The sequence below is a fragment of the Salmo trutta genome, chromosome 7 (assembly GCF_901001165.1).
Source record: "Salmo trutta chromosome 7, fSalTru1.1, whole genome shotgun sequence".
In the NCBI taxonomy this organism is placed as follows: Eukaryota; Metazoa; Chordata; class Actinopteri; order Salmoniformes; family Salmonidae; genus Salmo; species Salmo trutta.
Window position 1 is genome coordinate 10,245,542 of NC_042963.1, and position 21,986 is coordinate 10,267,527.

At 45.3% G+C, this 21,986-nt stretch overlaps 1 protein-coding gene across 2 annotated transcripts in view; it reads left to right on the forward strand.

The window, feature by feature from the left end:
• Positions 1 to 3,216: 3,216 nt before the first annotated feature.
• snrkb (SNF related kinase b) overlaps positions 3,217 to 21,986 on the forward strand; it is a 34,062-nt gene continuing 15,292 nt past the window's right edge. The window contains exons 1-4 of one of the 2 annotated variants that reach the window (XM_029757924.1): positions 3,217 to 3,701; positions 6,300 to 6,453; positions 10,321 to 10,394; positions 12,390 to 13,108. In XM_029757924.1, coding sequence (XP_029613784.1) covers positions 12,520 to 13,108 — 589 coding nt within the window. In that variant the 5' untranslated portion in view covers positions 3,217 to 3,701; positions 6,300 to 6,453; positions 10,321 to 10,394; positions 12,390 to 12,519. The remainder of the gene's footprint in view (positions 3,702 to 6,299; positions 6,454 to 10,320; positions 10,395 to 12,389; positions 13,109 to 21,986) is intronic. The other variant, XM_029757922.1, reaches the window with a different exon arrangement.

Consider the following 21,986-nt stretch of genomic DNA (forward strand, 5'->3'; position numbering starts at 1 on the left):
ACAGTAGTGACGTCGAGACTTCTTCTTCGTTTGGTTTTCCGGTAGATCAGATGCTGTGTTGAATTGCTGCCATTCGCAGGTCAGAGTACGGATTGCACATTTTGTGACCAACAAAAAGGGAAAAACTTTAATTGCACCACCATCTAACCCTGCACCTATACACTATCCCACCACCCCATCCCACAACTTTGGCCCTAAACGAGCCTGGGATGATAGAACCCTTTCTCTCAAAACGTCCTGTAGATCTTCTCAGCTAAAAATATTTCACACCCAAATATTTATCTGCTGCTGCAACTACCACATCTATTTTCTGTGATTTCCGCTCCATTAGTGCAGTGAAGTTGATCACCATGGCTATAAATGCAAGAAATCCAACCTTACTAAAACTCATCCTCGCTGGCTCTCTCTCTTCAGGCCTACTCATGGGGGCATCCCAGTTGACTCACTCATCTTTGGGCTATATTCTACTCTCTTCACTGCCTCATAGGAAACTTTCTGCCCCACATGAACTCTGGCAATCTCAACCTGTCTCTCTCTCACAGGGCACTTCGGATCCCCAGCTGCATGGGCGCCCCCACAGTTGACTACAGTGCTTTCTCTATCCCAACTGCACACTCCCTCTGACTATACCATCCTGCACATTTCTCACATCGTGGGATCTCCCTTCTACACACTGCTGCAACATGTCCGAATCCTTGGTACCTAAAGCACCGAAGCGGGTTCAGAACATAGGCCCTCACAGAATAGCAAAGCTAAACATGACAGACAGGGTATTCTCAGTCTCGCCATTTCCACCGAGTCTATGTCTTACCAAACGGCGGTTGTCACAAACACTAGAAATATACCTTTTAATTTGATCCACCTCTACACTCAACGCTATCCCACTGATCACCCTTTTTAGTGGCTCCAGAGAAAAAAGCCCACCACAGGTTGAGTCCCGAGCCGCGTGACTCCAAGTGCCCACTTCCTCTAGGAGGCAGATACACAAATCTAAACAATTAATCTTCTCGAAACGTTCACAAATATAACCAGTTTATCCTTTACCCAGCTTGACTCAATGTATGGGTCGGCCAAAAAGCAGGAATCCACTCTTTCCAAAAATCGCACTCCTACCTGTCCAAAATAATCTCTGGTACGGTTCTCAGGGCAAACGTTGGAAGACTCTACCACACCTGTCACCACAGGTAGGCCCAATACATCCTGGACTGGTTCAACTTCAGAGCGCTCACCACTGCTGACTGACTCCATTTCGCAGTTGATCAAGGTTCTCAAGAGAGCTTGATGACCTATAGGTAAGATTACTTGGTTTGTAATTAGGAGACATAGGTATGTACACCTTGAACGAAGGTGCATACTCAGGAGACGAGTCTCTGATCTTAACAGTGCCAGTCTTACACTTTCGCGTCGTCGCACTTCTGATGTCGACCTCACACCAGGTACCTGCCTAAACATTAGTCTCAACTAGCCAGACCTTGGGCAACGGCTTGTAGGCCCAGTACAGTCAAAAACATGATTTCCCTGTGTTATATATATTTTTCCACACTGAGGTTGGAATAATATTATAAAATGTATGATGATACCTTTTTGTTGTAAGAGCTGTTTGAAAAGACCTCCTGAAATGTCTGCCTGTTTTGGCTGGGATGGAGTTTTGGCCAGGCACAAAATTAGTTAATAGATCAATTACAGAGTTCCAAAGCTAGTTTTCAGTTGTCCCCTCCCAATCAGACCATTCCCAGTCAGTCCTAGCCAAATTCTTGCTTGAGAAATTGCTCTTTGCTAAGAAGCTATTTTTGTTTCTTTTTGGACCATTTTAATTGAAAGCAATCACAGTAAGATACTCAGAAATGATTTTATATTGAGATAAAAAAAGCTGTATTGGACCTTTTTTTAACTCTAGCATTCAAAGATTGCGGAAGTAATCCGTCTGGCTCGAGACACTACCTACACATTGAGCAGCAATATCAAGCAAAACCAATCAGGTTTCTAGTGTTTCAAATTTTAACATTAAACAGGGGTTTTGTCTTGAATAACATATTTGGAATAATTTGTATGATCTACTATCCATTCGACTGTAACCAAGTTTTGTAAGACATGGCCATATATATGAACAAAAACCATAGCTATCAATTTGTTACTGTGAGCCTTTTAAGTAAGCCAAGCTTTTTAATCAATTTGGCCAAAGTCAAAGAGACACATTGAATGGTGATGCATTTATAAACGCAATTGTCATAGGAAAGAAGCCTATAGTGATAGCATCGTTCCACTAGATGGGAGTATGGTACCACAAGTCTCCTCAAGGCTATTCTTCATCTAGTAGGCTATAGTCAGATGCAAGGGACAGTACTATTATATTTTCACTTGTTTATGTAGCTAGCCATTCTATTTAGAAAGCTCTGGTTTTTGCTCTAGTGACATGTCCGCTGGTCATATGAGACAGCAGATAATTGGAATGAGATATCTCCCTTTTTCCCAAGATGAAATCAATCAAAATATCTGGCTTCTCAGCTGTGCTGCTGGTAGGTTTTGTATTATAGCCCCAGTACATAGTTTTGTCAATACACTTGTCAATGGTGATGATGGATTTTCACATTTCAGTGTGGGTCAGTGGCCTGCAGTGAGATGGGCTCGGTTGGGGGCCCTTCAACCAGGATCAATAGAGAGAGAGGGTTATTTGTGGCAGTATCTGATACCCTTCTTATTCCACTGGTTCCAGAATAGCTTTTAGCGGACAAGCTGTCAGTCTGTGTGGCACAGGTCCCAACACCACAGACCAGAGCTCTCTGCTGCCTGGGCCAAATATGTTCAGAGACCTGATCAATGCCTCTGGGATGATAAAAATGCTCTCTCTTTCCACTCTGCTCATCGGCTTCAGTTTGTTTACAGGACTATCTGTCCTCCTCCTTGGGTATTTACAACTGAGCTTATGTTGTGTAATATGTACTTATATTAACAAGTTGATTACATCTGTTACAGGTGTCTGAAGATAATCTCGTGTCATGTATCATAGGCTACAGTAGCCATACTGACTAAAGAGAACGTGTTTTCATTATTTCTCTGCAAAGGCATTCTAAAGAATTACCATTTGTAAAAAGCCTTTGTAGTTATGAATCATTGCTAAAGGCTACAGTAGACCTAATGCGATGTGGTTGAAAGGCCTCCACTAATAGGCCACTATGCCTCAACCCATAGAAATATGTGAGTAATGGTATTATTCCCATTGTTTCTTGCTTTCCTCAGCCTACCTAATTATAGACAGTGACACGCTGGCTGTTGCATTGCATAATAGTCTTCCTCTCTTGACTTCAGAACAGACATTTTTTCCCTGTATAGGCCCTCAGCCCTTCCTCTCGCGCACTGGGAGAGAACATCGGCCGCAGAGGACGCGAGTGAGCTGGAATGCTTTGACGTCAGTAGCAGGCCAGCGCTCAGAGCCGATCAGACAGTGAATGAATGCGCGAATACTGCAGAAGCGCACTCGCAGCATCGACCATCCATCCCTGTTGCCTCGTCCTTTCGGAGACATCGGGGCATACACACGCAACTGGCACAGTGAACACAACAGGACGTCGGGAAAATATTGGAAACCAATAGCTTTTCGATTCTAACTCATCAAGTAGTATTGGAATAGCAAGAAGTGCCAAGCTGTTTACAGAGGCAGGTCGCTCCACAAGCCTCAAGGATAACGCATTTTCCTCTCAATGGTAAGTTATTTTTGTAACCTTTTAAGGTAGCAATATTCTCACTCTTTTAGCAATTTTAGCATCATCATCTTTGGTTAGAATGTTATTGTCAGACCGCGGATGTTTACATGTCTATTTTTGTGCATTTCATCAGATGCGTAGTAGATGCGTATTTTGCGAACTCAGGACTGCAGTTGCGGAGTGGAAGTTTACCAGTCGAAAGCAAGTGTTTACGCTGGGCTGTTGTACTGCTTGTATTAATCTCTGTGGGGACAATGGGACAATTTGTTATTTGCATTTTGATATCTAGCCATATGCGCTCGCAGATTTCACAGAAAATTACACTGACTGACTGACTGACTGATGATCGATCCATCCGCTCTATTACCCAGATTCCTATTCAAGTTTAGCTGAAACTTTTAATGCTTTAATGCATGTAAAGAACTGTTGATGTTCATGATCCCATAATGAAAGATGATGATGATGGGTAAAATTATTGTTCATGTGTTCTGTGTGTGTTGTCCTTTGTTAGGGGGGTAGCAAGTCCGGTGGGATCTCACAGTGCATTGTGTGAACACTGATAACTCTGTAGCCTATTGGTCGTTACTGTAACAAGAGAGCTGGATCCTGGCCTGCACCTTGTCTTTTTATTGCCTTGGCTTCTCCAGGGAAACCATGGAGCATGGGTCAACTCTGAGTCATCACAGGACCACCAACCAGAGAGGGAGAGAGAAGGAGAGGGTGGACAGGAATACAGATGGGGTGATTGAATAGCAGAGGAAAGTTAAAGCGAACCTACAGAGTTTGAGGGAACAAACATGTGTTTGTGTGTATACAGTCAGAGTGCATGTGTGTGTGAGGGCTCGTTGGCATGTGTACAAGTTACTGCTTATGACCATCTTGTCCTCAGTTTCTTTTTAAAACATTTGCGGGACGAGACAGATTGTCCTCTGCCTGCGCTGTGTCCCCTGGGTCATGGGGAGGGCCTGGGAGAGAGAGAGGGGACAGGAAAGAAGGGAGAGCAGCCAGGTCACACAGGCCCTGCAGCAGTCAGTCTCAGCACACAGCCTCTGTTAGTGCTTCGATCTGCTGCATAAGGGAACAGAGCGTGTGCTGCTCAACACATCAACTAACTATGTGTCTCGGTAGACCTTGAGAGCCATGCTGTCCTCAACTCCGCTCTCTCATTACCATGGATCGGTGAAAGGACTGGATAGGTGTCCACCATATTGATTTAACTGTCCATGACCAAACTTTGGGCCCTAGTCATGAGGGAAGGAAGACAAGGATAGACCGATATAAGGGTATTTAAGACACAACCCACTCTACACTGTCCTTCCCCTCCCAATTGTATTTCTATTAATATTAAAATGCTGTTCCATACAAAGGGAGAGACAGAGGTAATGGAGGAGTTAAATATGTGATGAGTTTAAATGCTGGGAATGAGTGTGGAATTGAATCTACTTTGTTGTAATGAGTGAATTGAGAATTCAGAAGAGAGTGCTCTCTCAAGTCTCTGCTCCCCTATTCCCACGTGGACCTCACCATGTTGAATATTGCATGATGGGAACAAGTGAGATGAGATCATACCTAAGGAAACCCCACTCTGTTCCTCCATCACCCCTCCCTCCATTTTTCCCTTCACTATCCTGACTCCATTTCCTCCTCCCTCCCTTTTCCCCTCTCCATCCCTATCCTCTCACTCTCTACTCTACCCTCTGATAAGAAACCGAATGAGTCATCCCCTTGCACCTCTCTCGTTATGCTTCTCTCACACCATAATCCTACCCAGCTGTACCATGTGTGTGTGTGTGGCAGTGCATGGATCATATTCACCCTTGTCCTTGTGTTAAAGATGCACTATCAAACTTTTGTATAATTTCAGCCAGTAGTTTTGAAAGTGGTGCACTTGAGCCAAAATGGGTCCCCTTTTTTTGTGTGCTGTGTCATTCAATCGTGTACTACATCATCCGTTTTATTTTGCAATTAGTTTGATATGTTACGAACTCAATTTGTGCAATATGTTACACATTTCTTGTGCTTAAGATCCCTGCGTGCATCTTTAAGTGTGGCCCTCCTATTGTTGTTTGTCTGGAATGTTCACTTAGGTAGAATGTGTTCTCTGCCTTTTCTGCTCAGCTAGCACCAGCACAATAGATATTTTCACCCATTGGCTCAAGATGTGAGATCCTTTTTGTTTGCAAAGAAATATGCTGAGTGTACTAAAATCATGGTGCCTTGGCATTGTTTATTTGTGTATGTGTGCACCTGCAGGCGTGTGGGTGTGTGCGTGAGAGTGTATGTATGTGTTAGTTTGTCGGTGTGTGTTTTTATAACTGTAAAAGTAATCTCCCCAGCGGAAGCCTTTTCCCTGTGTGAACACTATCGGAAGGAAACAGTGTTGTTCCCTCCCTGCTCCCTGTAGGAAGCAGCAGTCTGTTTAAGACCTGTTCTGCTTTGGTAACTGACAAGAGAGGCAGTGAAAGCCACAGTGAATAGGAGGATGGCCTTATCCTTAACTCTCTCACTCTCTGTTCTCTCCTGTTCTCTTTCTCTCTCTCTCTCTCTCATCTCTCCCTCCTGTCTCTTTCTCTCTCTCACTCCCCCTCTCTTTTACAGTCTACCACAGCACAGCTTGTCCACTGAGTGTTGTTTAACATAACTGCTGCTGCATCTCTCAGATGGTAACATAAAAGCTCTATTCCAAGGACAGATCCTGAGGCAAGTCACACACACATTGTGTTTGTGTGGCTGTGTTCATTTGAATGCACAAGTGAGTTTGCCTTTCTGTGTACAGTGATGTGTTAGTATGGGTATTCAAACTTACTTAATGAGTATATACAACATACTATATACTATTAGTTCATTTTAGTATACTGTAAACAAACGGTATCCTTTTAGTTGAGAATACTAGCGCTTTGCCTGTCTACCAGAAGTTGATGCTGTTGCTGTGCAACCTCTTGCTAGCATAGCAAGAGATTGTAACATTCTTTGTTTCACGGAAACATGGCTCACTCGGGATAGGTCATCAGAGTCAGTACAGCCACCTGGTTTCTTCACGCATCGCGCAGACAGAAACAAACAAAGGGCGGGGGTGTATGCCTTATGATTGTGATCATAACAACATACAGGAACTCAAGTCCTTTTGTTCATCTGACCTAGAATTCCTTACAATCAAATGCCGACCGTATTATCTACCAAGAGAATTCTCTTCGATCATAATCACAGCCGTGTATATCCCCCCCAAAGCAGACACATCGACGGCCCTGAAAGAACTTCATTTGACTCTATGTAAACTGGAAACTACATATCCTAACGTTGCATGTATTGTAGCTGGGGATTTTAACAAGGCTAATCTGAAAACAAGGCTCCCTAAATTTTATCAGCATATCGAATGCGTGACCCGGGCTGGCAAAACCTTGGATCATTGTTATTCTAACTTCCGCGCCGCATACAAAGCCCTCCCCCACCCTCTTTTCGGAAAATCTGACCACAATTCAATTTTGTTGCTCCCAGCCTATAGACAGAAACTAAAACAGAAAGCGCCCATGCTCAGGTCTGTTCAACGCTGGTCCGACCAATCGGATTTCACGCTTCAAGATTGCTTCGATCACATGGACTGGGAAATGTTCCGCATAGCGTCGGAAAATAACATTGATGAATACGCTGATTCGGTGAGCGAGTTTATTAGCAAGTGCGTCGGTGATGTTGTACGCACAGCGTCTATTAAAACCTTCCCCAACCAAAAACCGTGGATTGATGGCAGCATTCGCGCAAAACTGAAAGCGCGAACCACTGCTTTTAATCATGGCAAGGTGACCGGAAACATGACCGAATACAAACAGTGTAGCTATTCCCTCCGCAAGGCAATCAAACAAGCGTCAGTATAGAGACAAAGTAGAGTCGCAATTCAACGGCTCAGACACGAGAGGTATGTGGCAGGGTCAACAGTCAATCACGGACTACAAAAGAAAAACCAGCCCCGTCGCGGACCACGATGTCTTGCTCCCAGGCAAACTAAACAAGTTCTTTGCTCGCTTTGAGGACAATACAGTGCCACTGACATGGCCCGCTACCAAAACATGCGGGCTCTCCTTCACTGCAGGCTCTCCTTCACTGAGTAAAACATTTAAACGTGTTAACCCTCGCAAGGCTGCCGGCCCAGACGGCATCCCCAGCTGCATCCTCAGAGTATGCGCAGACCAGCTGGCTGGTGTGTTTACGGACATATTCAATCAATCCTTATCCCAGTCTGCTGTTCCCACATGCTTCAAGAGGTCCACCATTGTTCCTGTTCCCAAGAAAGCAAAGGTAACTGAGCTAAATGACTATCGTCCCGTAGCACTCACTTCCGTCATCATGAAGTGCTTTGAGAGACTAGTCAATGACCATATCACCTCCACCCTACCTGACACCCTAGACCCACTCCAATTTGCTTACCGCCCCAATAGGTCCACAGACGACGCAATCGCAATCACACTGCACACAGCCCTAACCCATCTGGACAAGAGGGATACCTATGTAAGAATGCTGTTCATCGACTACAGCTCAGCATTTAACACCATAGTACCCTCCAACCTCGTCATTAAGCTCGAGACCCTGTGTCTCGACCCTGCCCTGTGCAACTAGGTCCTGGACTTCCTAACGGGCCGCCCCCAGGTGGTGAGGGTAGGAAACAACATCTCCAACCCGCTGATCCTCAACACTGGGGCCCCACAAGGGTGCGTTCTCAGCCCTCTCCTGTACTCCCTGTTCACCCATGACTGCGTGGCCATGCACGCCTCCAACTCAATCATCAAGTTTGCAGACGACACTACAGTGGTAGGCTTGATTACCAACAACGACGAGACGGCCTACAGGGAGGAGGTGAGGGCCCTCGGAGTGTGGTGTCAGGAAAATAACCTCACACTCAATGTCAACAAAACAAAGGAGATGATCGTGGACTTCAGGAAACAGCAGAGGGAGCAGCCCCCTATCCACATCGACGGGACAGTAGTGGAGAAGGTGGAAAGTTTTAAGTTCCTTGACGTACACATCACGGACAAACTGAAATGGTCCACCCACACAGACAGTGTGGTGAAGAAGGCGCAGCAATGTGTGTATAAGGTAGTTGTTGTGGAATTGTTAGATTACTTGTTAGATATTACTGCATGGTTGGAACTAGAAGCACAAGCATTTCGCTACACTCGCATTAACATCTGCTAACCATGTGTATGTGACAAATAAAATTAGATTTGAATTATTCTGCGCTCTGGCACACTCAGACGAGAGTGCTCTGAAATCAGAGTAGATAGCCAGAACGAATTAACAATGTCCATTGAGAACGCACAACAACTATACCACTTAGCTAAGCGTGACATGAATAATCAAGTCAATCAACGTTGGGTAGTTAGTTAGCATATATTTAATATACTGGAAGGTCTGATGTATTAGTAGCCAACTAACATTACTTTAGGTAGCTAGCTAACACCGGTACATACTGCTGTAATGATATGCTATGCGGTTCGTAAGGATAGCATAGCTAACAAATTGTCAGCCAACATAACGTGTAACTTATGTGAAAAGGCATTACGTCGCTCAATGTTGTCTTAACACTGATCATAATTCGTTAAAGCAATGAATTTGTATATGCTCTCGTCGGACTTCGGCTGCATATTTTCCGCCTTTTTCTTAAAATCTGAAAACGTTGTGAAGCTACGCTCATTTTCTGAATAATTGCATTATGGGGCCTAAAAGCATGGAAATAGTGTCCACTGCTTGTATACTTCGTATTTTAGCGAATTTAGTACGACATCCGGGAACTTTTGGCTAATTGTATCCATACTATGACCAATAACCATACTACATACTCAATTTACTTCACAAATAGTGAGGTTAGTATGAGTATTCGAACACAGCTCTAGTGTATGTATACACAGTTCAGCTAACAATGATTGATTCTAGGCTTGGCTGGTACCTCAGTATATGGTATAAACGGTATATTTTGAATTACCAACGGTATGATTTTCAATACCATAAAAAAACACATTTAACATTTTAAAATTTGGGGGCACCCGGGGGGGCATGCTACGCCACTCCTAACTATGTTAAGTATATAACTATAAGAAATCTAAGACGTGTCAAATAAATGATATCCAGCTCAGGCCTCCAGCTATGCATTTGGTTTGCTCAGTGGCTAGATGTCAAGATCAAGCTTCTTGGTTACAGCAGAGACATTAAATCTCCTCCTGGATCAAGATCCTTGTTGCTTAAATTGTTTTGTGCAAAAAAACAAAAGCTTTATTTGTATTATTTTTGGGGTCGGGGACACTGCTCTTTTATAATTTTTGGTGGCACAGCACGGACTCCCACAGCTCCCGCTAGGGGGGGCGTGCTGCGCCACTGCTTATAAGTTAAGTATAACTATGAGAGAGCTAATAATTTTTAGGTTTTTAAAATAGCGCCCTTTGTGTGCACTTCTGGTAATAATACCACCTAACCCTAATGGATTCCCACAATGTTTCATGTAGGTTAGCTATAAGTTCAGTTGTCCAGCTTTGCAGTGGTAACAAAAATACAGTGTAAATATGAAGATCCACTGTTATGTTTCTTTAGCATTATACACAAGTTATGTTATGAGACTGTTTCTTGTTGGCTGAAGGTCTGGGTGTCTGCTATGCTGCAGAGAGAGCGAGCGTCCTGAGACTTGGCCATCAGACGCCCATCAGACTGTGGGTAGGTCAATAATTAGCAGCATTGATTTCTGCAGACAGAGCTCTGTGTCTGTCTGCACATGCTCCTCCAAGGACTCTGCACTCAGACACACTCCAACCCTTCTGCTTCTCATTAAAGGGTGACTGCACTTCCTGATTTGGCCTCGTTTTTAGATATGGTTCATTAAGAAATGTGTGTTTTGGTCTCGGCGTCTGGTTTGATGTGTGTGTTTGCAAGTGGGAAGAGTTTGCCAAATGATTTAGCTAATTAGCTTCAGCCGGCAGGTGTGCGACCGTGGCAAAGTTTGTTTGACTTTAGATAGCATTTCTCCAGGGCTAGTTAGGGACCGTCAATAAAACTACACAATGTAAATGAGGCAATATTTTCATGTTGTTCACCTTTTAGTTCTCATTAAATGCATTCAATATTTGTATATGCATTTCTACAATTTATAGTTGGTTTGATGTTTTTAAGTCATCGAAATTTAACGCTATTGGAATTTTAACATATTGTCCAATGTATATTGTGTAATTGACCGATGGTCCCTAACTAGCCCCATAGGGATATCCAAAGTCAACCCAAATTTGAATTTACCACGGGTATCTGCACCCCGAATTGATGATTACTTGTGTGCTGCCAGCTGTGGGTGTGGGCGGGATTGAACCAAACCCAACCTTAATTTACATTGTGAGGCAGTCACGATCACAAGTCTCACAAACTCTGTTTTGGATGAGACTGACTTTGACCAAAATTATCCTATTTACACTTTTGTAGTCTAATTAATGCCACATATTAATGCCACAGACTGTTTTATAAATGAGAAGTTTAGGGGTAGTTGCTCTTTAACCATTCAGTTACACAGACACACACAAACGCATGCACACACACACCCCGATACACTCACACTTGCACCCACAGAAACAAATTACGATATCCCATTACAGATATTGATCCATACCATTTTTTAGGATTGCTGTTATCTGACTCCCTGCCACTAATTCCCTAAACACACTCAACATCCATAGCCTTTATCCCTTCCAACCTTGTCTGTATTTGCCACCCTCCTCCATCGGGCCCTTCCCCAACTCAATCTCTGTTTATTCTAGCTTTTCCTCTCTCCTGTCCTGGCTATTATCCTCACAGTTATGTGTATCTATGCCTAGAGCACTACAATAGTGACGCCTGTTCTGTTGTTCTTTCTGCCTCCTTTCCTGCTTCCTTCGAAAGTCCTCTGGGATTCTTGGACCGCTGCAACTTGTGAGGCACAGAAGGTTGCTTGGGTGTTTATGATGCCATTAAGGGATTTGAGATTGTTTTAATGGCATAAGGTGTCACAGAAAAAAAAAAATTGTTGTCGTAACATGGCCTCCTCAACTGTCTGTGTTTGTCGATGAGGCTACTTCCTGCTTGATGCTTCCACTCCCTGATGTTGATAGGAACACTTCCCTAACCTGTCTGTCAGGTCACTGTGTAGGCCTACTGTACACACACGCATGTGCACGTATAGGTTCAATGGTGGGACAGTCTGTGTGAGAAACTGGAAATGAGAATGAAGTGCAGCCAGGAAATTTTGGTAACCGTTCTGAAGCTTAAATTCTCTATTGCATAAATTGACAATGGCCACTATGACTACTAAAATTAGTTTCAAGATTGTAAAAGTAGATTCTGTTCATATTGTAATATAGTTTGCACAAATGTATAGACCTCTACAATGAATAGCTTGTTGAAAGCCGTTGCATAATGTGTGTGTGTTACCGTAGCAGTACTGTAATGGCAGTCCACACAATGAGCACTCAGTCTGTACCACTGATCAGAGCACTCGCACTCGAATAAGGACCCTAGCTGCAACAGACTGCAAGGCTGAACAAATTACAATACATTGAGATAAGGCTCAAAGTATATAGGTTTTAGTTTATTTCAAACACCCCATTTCACATACGAATCTGCACTAAAATCCTCCTCCATCTTGTTTGATATCAAGCACAACAACTGTTTCACATCTCTCTGTTTGTCCAGGTAATGCATCAGTAGAGAGAGCCTCCATAGAGCTTCAAGACCCCTCCAAGGCCCCTCATCCAGACTGAGACTGTCTCCAGCACCAGCACACCACTCCCCTCACCCCGTCTCTGCCCTGCCCCACCCAGACATGGCTGCCTCCAAGAGCGGCTACGAGGGCAAGATCGCCGGCCTCTATGACCTGGATCGCACGCTGGGTAAAGGCCACTTCGCTGTTGTCAAGCTGGCACGCCACGTCTTCACAGGCCAGCTGGTGGCGGTCAAGGTGATCGACAAGACCAAGCTGGACGCCATGGCGACGGGCCACCTGCTGCAGGAGGTGCGCTGTATGAAGCTGGTGCAGCATCCCAATGTGGTGCGGCTCTACGAGGTCATCGACACTGCCAACAAGCTCTACCTCATCTTGGAGCTGGGCGATGGAGGAGACATGTATGACTACATCTTGCGCCACGAGGGTGGCGTGGCTGAGGACACGGCTAAAGTTCACTTCGCCCAGATTGTCCGAGCAATCTCCTACTGCCACCGGCTCCACGTGGTGCACCGAGACCTCAAGCCAGAGAACGTGGTGTTCTTCAGGCAGCAGGGGACCGTCAAGCTGACCGACTTCGGCTTCAGCAACCTCTTCAAGCCCGGGACCATGCTGATGACAAGCTGTGGCTCGCTGGCCTACTCCGCCCCAGAAATCCTGCTGGGAGAGGAGTATGACGCTCCGGCAGTAGGTAAGACAAATGGGGGACCGGGACTGGGTGGGCAGGGGGTCTGTCTGTCCATCTGGTTGTCTGTATGGCTGTTTGGCTGGCTGGCTGTTTTCTTCATAGGAAGGGTCAAGTGATGCAATGAGATAAAGAAATGTGAAGATAAAATAAATAGAACATTGTTTGCATGTGACTCATTTTGCAGACAAATACATGATTCACTGAGTTAAATTTGTTTTTATTCTGCCCGTAAGACCACATATATAGATTCAGGTCCCTCTAAGGCTAAGCCATTGAGCTACACAGAATTACCATAAATCCCCTGAGACCAAGATAAAGCTGGAGAGATGAACATGGGTGTGTCTGTGGTACTGCCTGTGGGTCTATCAGTCAGGCAGGCATTCCTCTAGCTCACCCAACATACACACACAAACGTGAACAGATGGACTACTCTCTGGGCTGCATAGAATCTGGAATGGAAATGTAATTTGTGTGTGGATGGGCGGTGTGGTTGAAGCAATCCACACAGGGCTTTAATCCAGGGCAGGGACAGTGAAGCTGTGTACATGCAGGGCTTAAAGCTGGAATCCTTAATAGGGAAACAGCCATGTCTGTTTGCGATATTACAACAACAAGTTACTTTCAACAACGATGCACGCGCGATAGGAGAGCACAATATGTATCACACTTTATATTTTTCATTTTTTACCTCAGCTCGGCAACAATAACAACGGTGGTGGGGCGGCCAGTGGCGCTGTTTCCCCCTACTGCGAATTCCATCTTTAAAGCCTAGAGCCAGGGGGATAGTTGTCTCTGTCAGGGTAGGAGGATTGTGGTTTGCCACTTACAGTTCAGCCTGTCTGCCCACTGATATTGTTTTTAATCTGGTTTGTTTGCCGCAGACAGACAGGGTTGTATCTGGATTGTTCTTCAATTAAATTAAATCAGTGGAGAGTAGTGCAGCGAGAGTAAAATGTACAATGTCTCCAGTCCTGTAGTATTCCAGACCTAAGCATGCCCCAAATACACACTCCTGGTCTGCCCCCGATATGAACACCTGTTGCACCTCATTCATCTGCTACAGGGAAATGGGCTGTTATTGTGAAAATGCACCATGACATCTTAACATGTGGAAAGTGTTATGGTGCGGTGTCATTAACACCCTAGCAGAACACTGAGCGATAGTAGAAGAGCGAGTGCAGAGTTATTCCTTGGGTTTTTAGCAGTGAGTAATCCAGTAGCCCTATTAGACCTGTTGGGTAATGGCCACTGGCCAGGGAACACCTGACAGGATCACAGTTTAGAGGGACTCAAATCAGATTCATACCTCATCTTGGCACAACACTCTTCTAGTGCGCAGATGCATGGTCATGTACATTCCTTAATCATAACTGCTGATGGGCCATGTGAAAGAATGAAGATCAGCGCTACGCAAAGTAAATAATATCCCCTCTGGCTACATACTATAGAACATATAGTTGAGCCTGTTCTCAAGCAGCCATGTGACCCATGCAGGGCTGGTAATACAGACTACAGTCATACTGACTGGGCTGTATGCAGTGTGGTGCTGAGAGTGTGCCAGCCCCTAACTGGGTCAGACTCCTCTGAGATCCAGCTCCAGCTCAGCCTGCCAGGTGCCAAAAGCTAAGTGGGCTTTCCACTGCAGAGGGACCGCAGGGGTTTAGGCATGTGCACTGAAACTAAAGACACAACCACAACACAACCACCACATTCACCAGTACCTGGCTTTAACTTCCACACCTCAAATAGAGACTATTGTAGCCGGGACACTGGTGACAATCACTGGAGCTACAGTATTTTCTCTGATCAGTGGAGCTACAGTATATTCTCTGATATCTGGAGCTACAGTATATTCTCTGATCAGTGGAGCTACAGTATATTCTCTGATCAGTGGAGCTACAGTATATTCTCTGATCAGTGGAGCTACAGTATATTCTCTGATCACTGGAGCTACAGTATATTCTCTGATCAGTGGAGCTACAGTATATTCTCTGATCAGTGGAGCTACAGTATATTCTCTGATCAGTGGAGCTACAGTATATTCTCTGATCAGTGGAGCTACAGTATATTCTCTGATCAGTGGAGCTACAGTATATTCTCTGATCACTGGAGCTACAGTATATTCTCTGATATCTGGAGCTACAGTATATTCTCTGATCAGTGGAGCCACAGTATATTCTCTGATCAGTCCTATGTGTGTCACTGTGGGCATGTGCAATAATGCTTGGACAGTGCTCACCTACATTTGTAGTGGAAGCTCAAGTAAATCAGAGCAGATTTTTTTGTTTTATCCCTCTGGTTAATACGGGCTGATTAACCTCAAACACATCTGGCACACATTTTGATAATTAGATCAAAACAAGGTCATTGGCTTGCAAGGCAGTGGAACTACTGTAAAATCCCAAATATTTTGACCTATTGCACGTGGGTGGCCTTGGTGTTGTGTGTGCAACTGACCAGTGGCAGTCTGCCCACTGGGTTGAGGCTCACAATGGTATAATCAGATTGTGTGGCATGCTGGGCACTGCAGTGCCTGGCACAGAGAAAGGTCCCATTCCACACCCAACATACGGCACGGGTCAGGTTTGGGGCATTAACCTGGTTTGAGCCCGGTCAATGAGCCTGGGAAACAACACACACCTACCCATGTGGCTGAAGAGACCTTGTTTCTAGTATCAACTTGTCCCTGATGTTATCTGACAGGCTGTTGAAGTCAAGCTGGGACAAGGCCTGCAGTGTGTGTGTGTGTGTGTGTGTGTGTGTGTGTGTGTGTGTGTGTGTGTGTGTGTGTGTGTGTGTGTGTGTGTGTGTGTGTGTGTGTGTGTGTGTGTGTGTGTTTTATATTTAGTGCCTTCAGAAAGTATTCAGACCCCTTGAATTTTTCCACATTTTGTTTCAGCTTTATTCTAAAATGGATTAAATAAAATCTACACACAATGCCCCATAATTAAAAATCATAAATAGGGTTTTAGACATTTTTGCAAATGTAATAACAAAAAACATACCTTATTTACATAAGTATTCAGACACTTTGCTTTGAGACTCTAAATTGAGCTCAGGTGCGTCCTGTTTACATTGATTATACTTGAGATGTTTCAACTGTACAACTTGATTGGAGTCCACCTGTGGTAAATTCAATTGATTGAAGAACCCAATGGTCACTCTAACAGAGCTCTAGAGTTCCTCTATGGAGATGGGAGAACCTTCCAGAAGGACAACCATGTCTGCAGCACTCCACCTATCAGGCCTTTATGGTAGTAGAGTGACCAGACGGAAGCCACTCCTCAGTAAAAGACACATGACAGCCTGCTTGGAGTTTGCCAACAGGCACTTAAAGGCTCTCAGACCATGAGAAACAAGATTCTCTGGTCTGATAAATCCAAGATTTAACTCTTTGGCCTGAATGCCAAGCATCGCGTCTGGAGGATACCTGGCACCATCCCTACGGTGAAGCATGATGGTGGCATCATCATGCTGTGGGGATGTTTTTCAATGGCAGGGACTGGGAGACTAGTCAGGATCGAGGCAAAGATGAACGGAGCAAAGTACATAGAGATCCTTGATGAACACCTGCTCCAGAATGCTCAGGACCGCAGACTGGAACGAAGGTTCACCTTCCAACAGGACAACAACCCTAAGCACACAGTCAAGACATTGCAGGAGTGGCTTCGGGATAAGTCTCTGAATGTCCTTGAGTGGCCCAGTCAGAGCCCGGACTTGAATCCGATCAAAAATCTCTGAAGAGATGTGAAAATAGCTGTGCAGCAACGCTCCCCATCCAACCTGAAAGAGCTTGAGAGGATCTGCAGAGAAGAATGGGAGAAACTCCCCAAATACATGTGTGCCAAGCTTTTCACGTCACACCCACAAAGACTCACTGCCAAAGGTGCTTCAACAAAGTACTGAGTAAAGGGTCTGTATACTTATGTAAATGTGATATTATATATTTTTTAATTTTTTTTATAAATTAGCAAACATTTCTAAAAACCTGTTTGTGCTTTGCCATTATGGGGTATTGTGTGTAGGTTGAGGGGGGGGGAAACGATTAAATACATTTTAGAATAAGGCTGTAACCTAACAAAATGTGGAAAAAGTCAAGGGGTCTGAATACTTTCCGAAGGCATTGTGTCTCTAGACCACAGATATCCTATTACTACTGGACTCTATGGTCTAGTCTCTGTGACTCAGTCGTCTTCTGATGACGCCTGTAAATGCCATGGATGGAGCCTGAGTCAGTGTGATGTAGTATTTCCACAGGTTACCTGGGTGGTTGTGTACAGTTACAGTATCACTTAATGAATATTCATTAGCTCAGCATGCTCTTATCCTGGTCCACTAAGCAGTTGCTGGTGTAATCTACTTATTAGGTCTTAGTGACAGAGTGCCAGCTGAGCGAGGCAGCTAGCTCACTGAGGCCCACTGCCATTATACTGCCATGCAGCCCTGTTATGATAACACAACACAGCACAACACAACACAGCAGGGTTGGGGTCAACTCCATTCACATTCAGGCAATTCAGAAAGTAAATTGAATTTCCAATGTAAGAATTTCAAACGGCTCTTCTGATAATAAATGACACCTGGAAGATTGGAGTGATTGGACAGAATGCAAATGAGGTTGACCACAGCCTTGCAGCTCTGCGGGAACACTGCAAGGCGTGACATGTGCGTGTGAAAGAAGAGCTTAGAGATATGATACTCCATTATATCCCTCTTTCTGCACAGATGCGGGTTTATGGATAATGCTGAGTAGCTCTGAGAAAGAGATGTCCCTTCTGTACTGAGAAAGAGATTACCTTAGGCCATGGGGACGTGAGTCATAAACTCCTTTTTATAGCACACTGTGTATCACTCATACACCTATGATGCAATATACAAACAAATGTACAACCACATATTAAATATTTGTACAGGGTGTACTGGTATTTTATAGGTGGGTACTGTATGAAGCTATGAATGGATCCCAAGGGCCATTAAACTGAGTGCAGCATGACTGTCTAAACACAGTGGTCATATGATGAGGCAGAGAAAATAAGAAGCCTGTGTGTGCAGAGCCACGCAGCAGTACCAGACCCAGGGCGATGGGACAGTGGCCTGTTCTGTGTCTAACACATGGCTGCTATACTGCATAAGCCAAACAAAGCAGTGTGGAGAAGAACAGTCAGATACCATCTCAGGTCTTGTCTTGTGTCCAGGGCTATTTAAGTAGAATTTGTCTGTCTCTACCTGGGTTGTGCCTAAACGGACAGTCATGGCATACTCAAAAGCAGAGGAAGTCTACATGTAGAGTTGGGGAGAGTTAGTAGCAGGCCAGTTGGTGCTCATGAATATACAACTTTGAGGTAGAGTTATGGAGAGTTGCAGCAGGTGATGCTTGTGATTATGTGCTTTCAGATAAACTCTTTTCATTCATCAGTCTAAAGTGGGTGTAGTTTTCTTTCTATGATTCACCCTTACCCCATTCCATGAGGCGTCACTACATGGTGATTCAGTGGTTTAGTCTATTCCTCTCATTCAGTCCTAGTGTGACAGATTTAGGGAGAGAGGAACAGATTGGGTGAGGTAGAGGGCTCTCATTATTTACTGTAGGACAGAGCATTTCCTCTGAGAGAGGGACTGAACACCATCTGGTAGGATATTTGACAGAACAGAGAGAGAGACCGGGAGAACTAGCTCTCCACACACACACACACGCCGTTTAGCAAACTCCAGGCATTTACATTTTTTGGAGGACATGAAAATAGAGCTCTTTGGCCACGCACACCAGTTGTGGGTTTGGTGTCAAAATGAGAACACATGAGCATAAAATAAGCCACATCTGCTTTAAAATATGGTGAATCTTTGATGTTATGGGGCTATTTTGCTTCCAATAGTCCTGGGGCCCTTAAGGTTAACGGCATCATGAACTTTACCCAGTATCAGGACGTTTTAGCCAAAAACCTGGATGCCTCTGTCAGGAGTTGATCTTCCAGCAAGACAATAACCCCAAGCACACATCAAAATCCACAAAGAAATGGTTTATTGGCCACAAAATAATTTTGCAATGGCCAGCTTAGTCACTCGACATTTAAAAACTGGTTTGAATTGAAGAGGGCAGTCCTTAATCTCCCGAGTGGCGCAGCGGTCTAAGGCACTGCATCTCAGTGCAAGAAACTACATTTTCTTGGCATTTCATTACTTTAACAGAACGTTTCCTAAAAATGTCCAACATGGTTAAATTTAATAAAAATGTTGGTAATGTTCTAGTAATGTTCTCCAACTGGTTTGACATTGGGAATGTTCTCTAATAGTTCAGAGAACGTTAAGAAACAACATTCTTCTGTGGGATTTTCAGTACTTCATCATAATGTTTCCTCATGGTTCTATTTACAGTAATGTTCTCAAATTGTTCGAAGAACATTAAGCAATTTTTCCATAAAAACCACAAGAATGTTATTTAAAAACATACATTCCGTTATCAGCATCAACAAAACTCAAAAAAATCGAATCAAATTTTATTGGTCACATACACATATTTAGCAGATGTTATTGCGGGTGTAGTAAAATGCTTGTTTTCCTAGCTCCAACAGTGCAGTAGTATATAACAATACACAAATCTAAAAGTAAAAGAATGGAATTAAGAAATATGTAAATATTAGGACGAGCAATGTCGGAGTGGCATTGACTAAAATACAGAGTATTCACATGAGTAAAGCAGTATGGAAACATTATTAAAGTGACTAGTGTTCCATTATTAAAATGGCCAGTGATTCCATGTATGTATATAGGGCAGCAGCCTCTAAGGTGCAGAGTTGAGTAACTGGGTGGTAGCTGGCTAGTGATGGCTATTTAACAGTGTAATGGCCTTGAGATAGAAGCTGTTTTTCAGTCTCTCGTCTCAGCTTTGATGCACCTGTACTGACCTTGCCTTCTGGAGGATAACAGGGTGAACAGGCCGTGGCTGGGCAGACCGCACCACCCTCTGGAGAGCCCTGTGGTTGCAGTTGCCGTACCAGGCGGTGATACAGCCTGACAGGATACTCTCAGTTGTGCATCTGCAAAGGTTTGTGATGGTCTGGCGGGCGACTCTGGCTGCGCCCGGCTGGCGGGCGACTCTGGCTGCGCCCGGCTGGCGGGCGACTCTGGCTGCGCCCGGCTGGCGGGCGACTCTGGCTGCGCCCGGCTGGCGGGCGACTCTGGCTGCCGGCGATTCAGGGCTGAGGAGCGTCTCGGCAGGCTCCGGACTGTGGGCCGTCTCGGCAGGCTCCGGACTGTGGGCCGTCTCGGCAGGCTCCGGACTGTGGGCCGTCTCGGCAGGCTCCGGACTGTGGGCCGTCTCGGCAGGCTCCGGACTGTGGGCCGTCTCTAGACGGGGCACTGTCACCGGAGGCTCTGGACGGGGCACTGTCGCCGGAAGCTCTGGACGGGGAACTGTCGTCGGAAGCTCTGGACGGGGACTTTCCGTAGGCCTGGCTCTGGGCGCAGGCACAGGACTCACCAGGCTGGGGAGACATGCAGGAGGCCTGGCTCTGGGAGCAGGCACAGGCACAGGACTCACCAGACTGGGGAGACATGCAGGAGGCCTGGCTCTGGGAGCAGGCACAGGACTCACCAGGCTGGGGAGACTTGCAGGAGGCCTGGCTCTGGGCGCAGGCAAAGGACTCACCAGGCTGGGGAGACATGCAGGAGGCCTGGCTCTGGGAGCAGGCACAGGATAGACCGGGTCCTGGAGACGCACTGGAGGTGTGGAGCGCACGGCCTGCACAACCCATCCTGGCTCGATGCCCGCTCTAGCATGGCACTTGCGGGGGGCTGGCCTATAGCGCACCGGGCTAGGAGCGCGCACTAGAGACACCGTGCACTTCACAGCATAACACGGTGCCTGACCAGTACCACGCTGCTTCCGGTAAGCACGGGGAGCTGGCTCAGGTCTCCAACCTGACTCTGCCACACTCCCCGTGTGCCCTCCCCAAAAAAATGTTTTGGGGGGGCTGCCTCTCGGGCTTCCTTGCCAGCCGTGTTCCCTCATACCGTTGCCGTTGGTCCTTTTCTCCTGCTGCCTCCGCTCTTCTGAGTGACTCTACCTGTTCCCATGGGAGGCGATCCCTTCCGACCAGGATCTCTTCCCAAGTGTAGGATCCCTTGCCGTCCAGGATGTCCTCCCATGTCCAGTCCTCCTCTCCACGCTGCTTGGTCCGCTTGTGGTGGGTGGTTCTGTAATGGAGTAGACCAAGGCTCAGTGTGGTTAGTGCTCATCTTTGTAATTTAATGGAAAAAGAGAACACTTTACAAAATAAACAAAAGACAACAGCCAAACAGATCTGTCAGGTAACAAATGACTAAACAGAAAATAACCACCCACAAAACCCAAAGGAAAACAGGCTGCCTAAGTATGGCTCCCAATCAGCAACAACAATATACAGCTGTCCCTGATTGAGAGCCATACCCGGCCGAAACAAAGAAATACCAAACATAGAAAAAAGGACATAGAATGCCCACCCCAACTCACGCCCTGACCAACCAAAATAGAGACATAAAAGGATCTCTAAGGTCAGGGCGTGACACTTTGTCACATGCGCCGAATATAAGAAGTGTAGACCTTTCTGCGAAATGCTTACTTACAAGCCCTTAACCAACAGTGCAGTTCAAAAAGAGTTAAGAAAATATTTACCAAATAAACTAAAGTAAAAAATTAAAAAAGTAACACAATACCATAACGAGGCTATATACATGGGGTACCGGTACCGAGTCAATGTGCGGGGGTACAGGTTAGAGTAGTTTGTACATGTAGGTAGGGGTGAAGTGACTATGCATAGATAATAAATAGCGAGTAGCAGCAGTGTACAAAACAAATGGCGGGGGGGGGGGGTCATGTAATAGTCTGGTGGCCATTTGATTAATT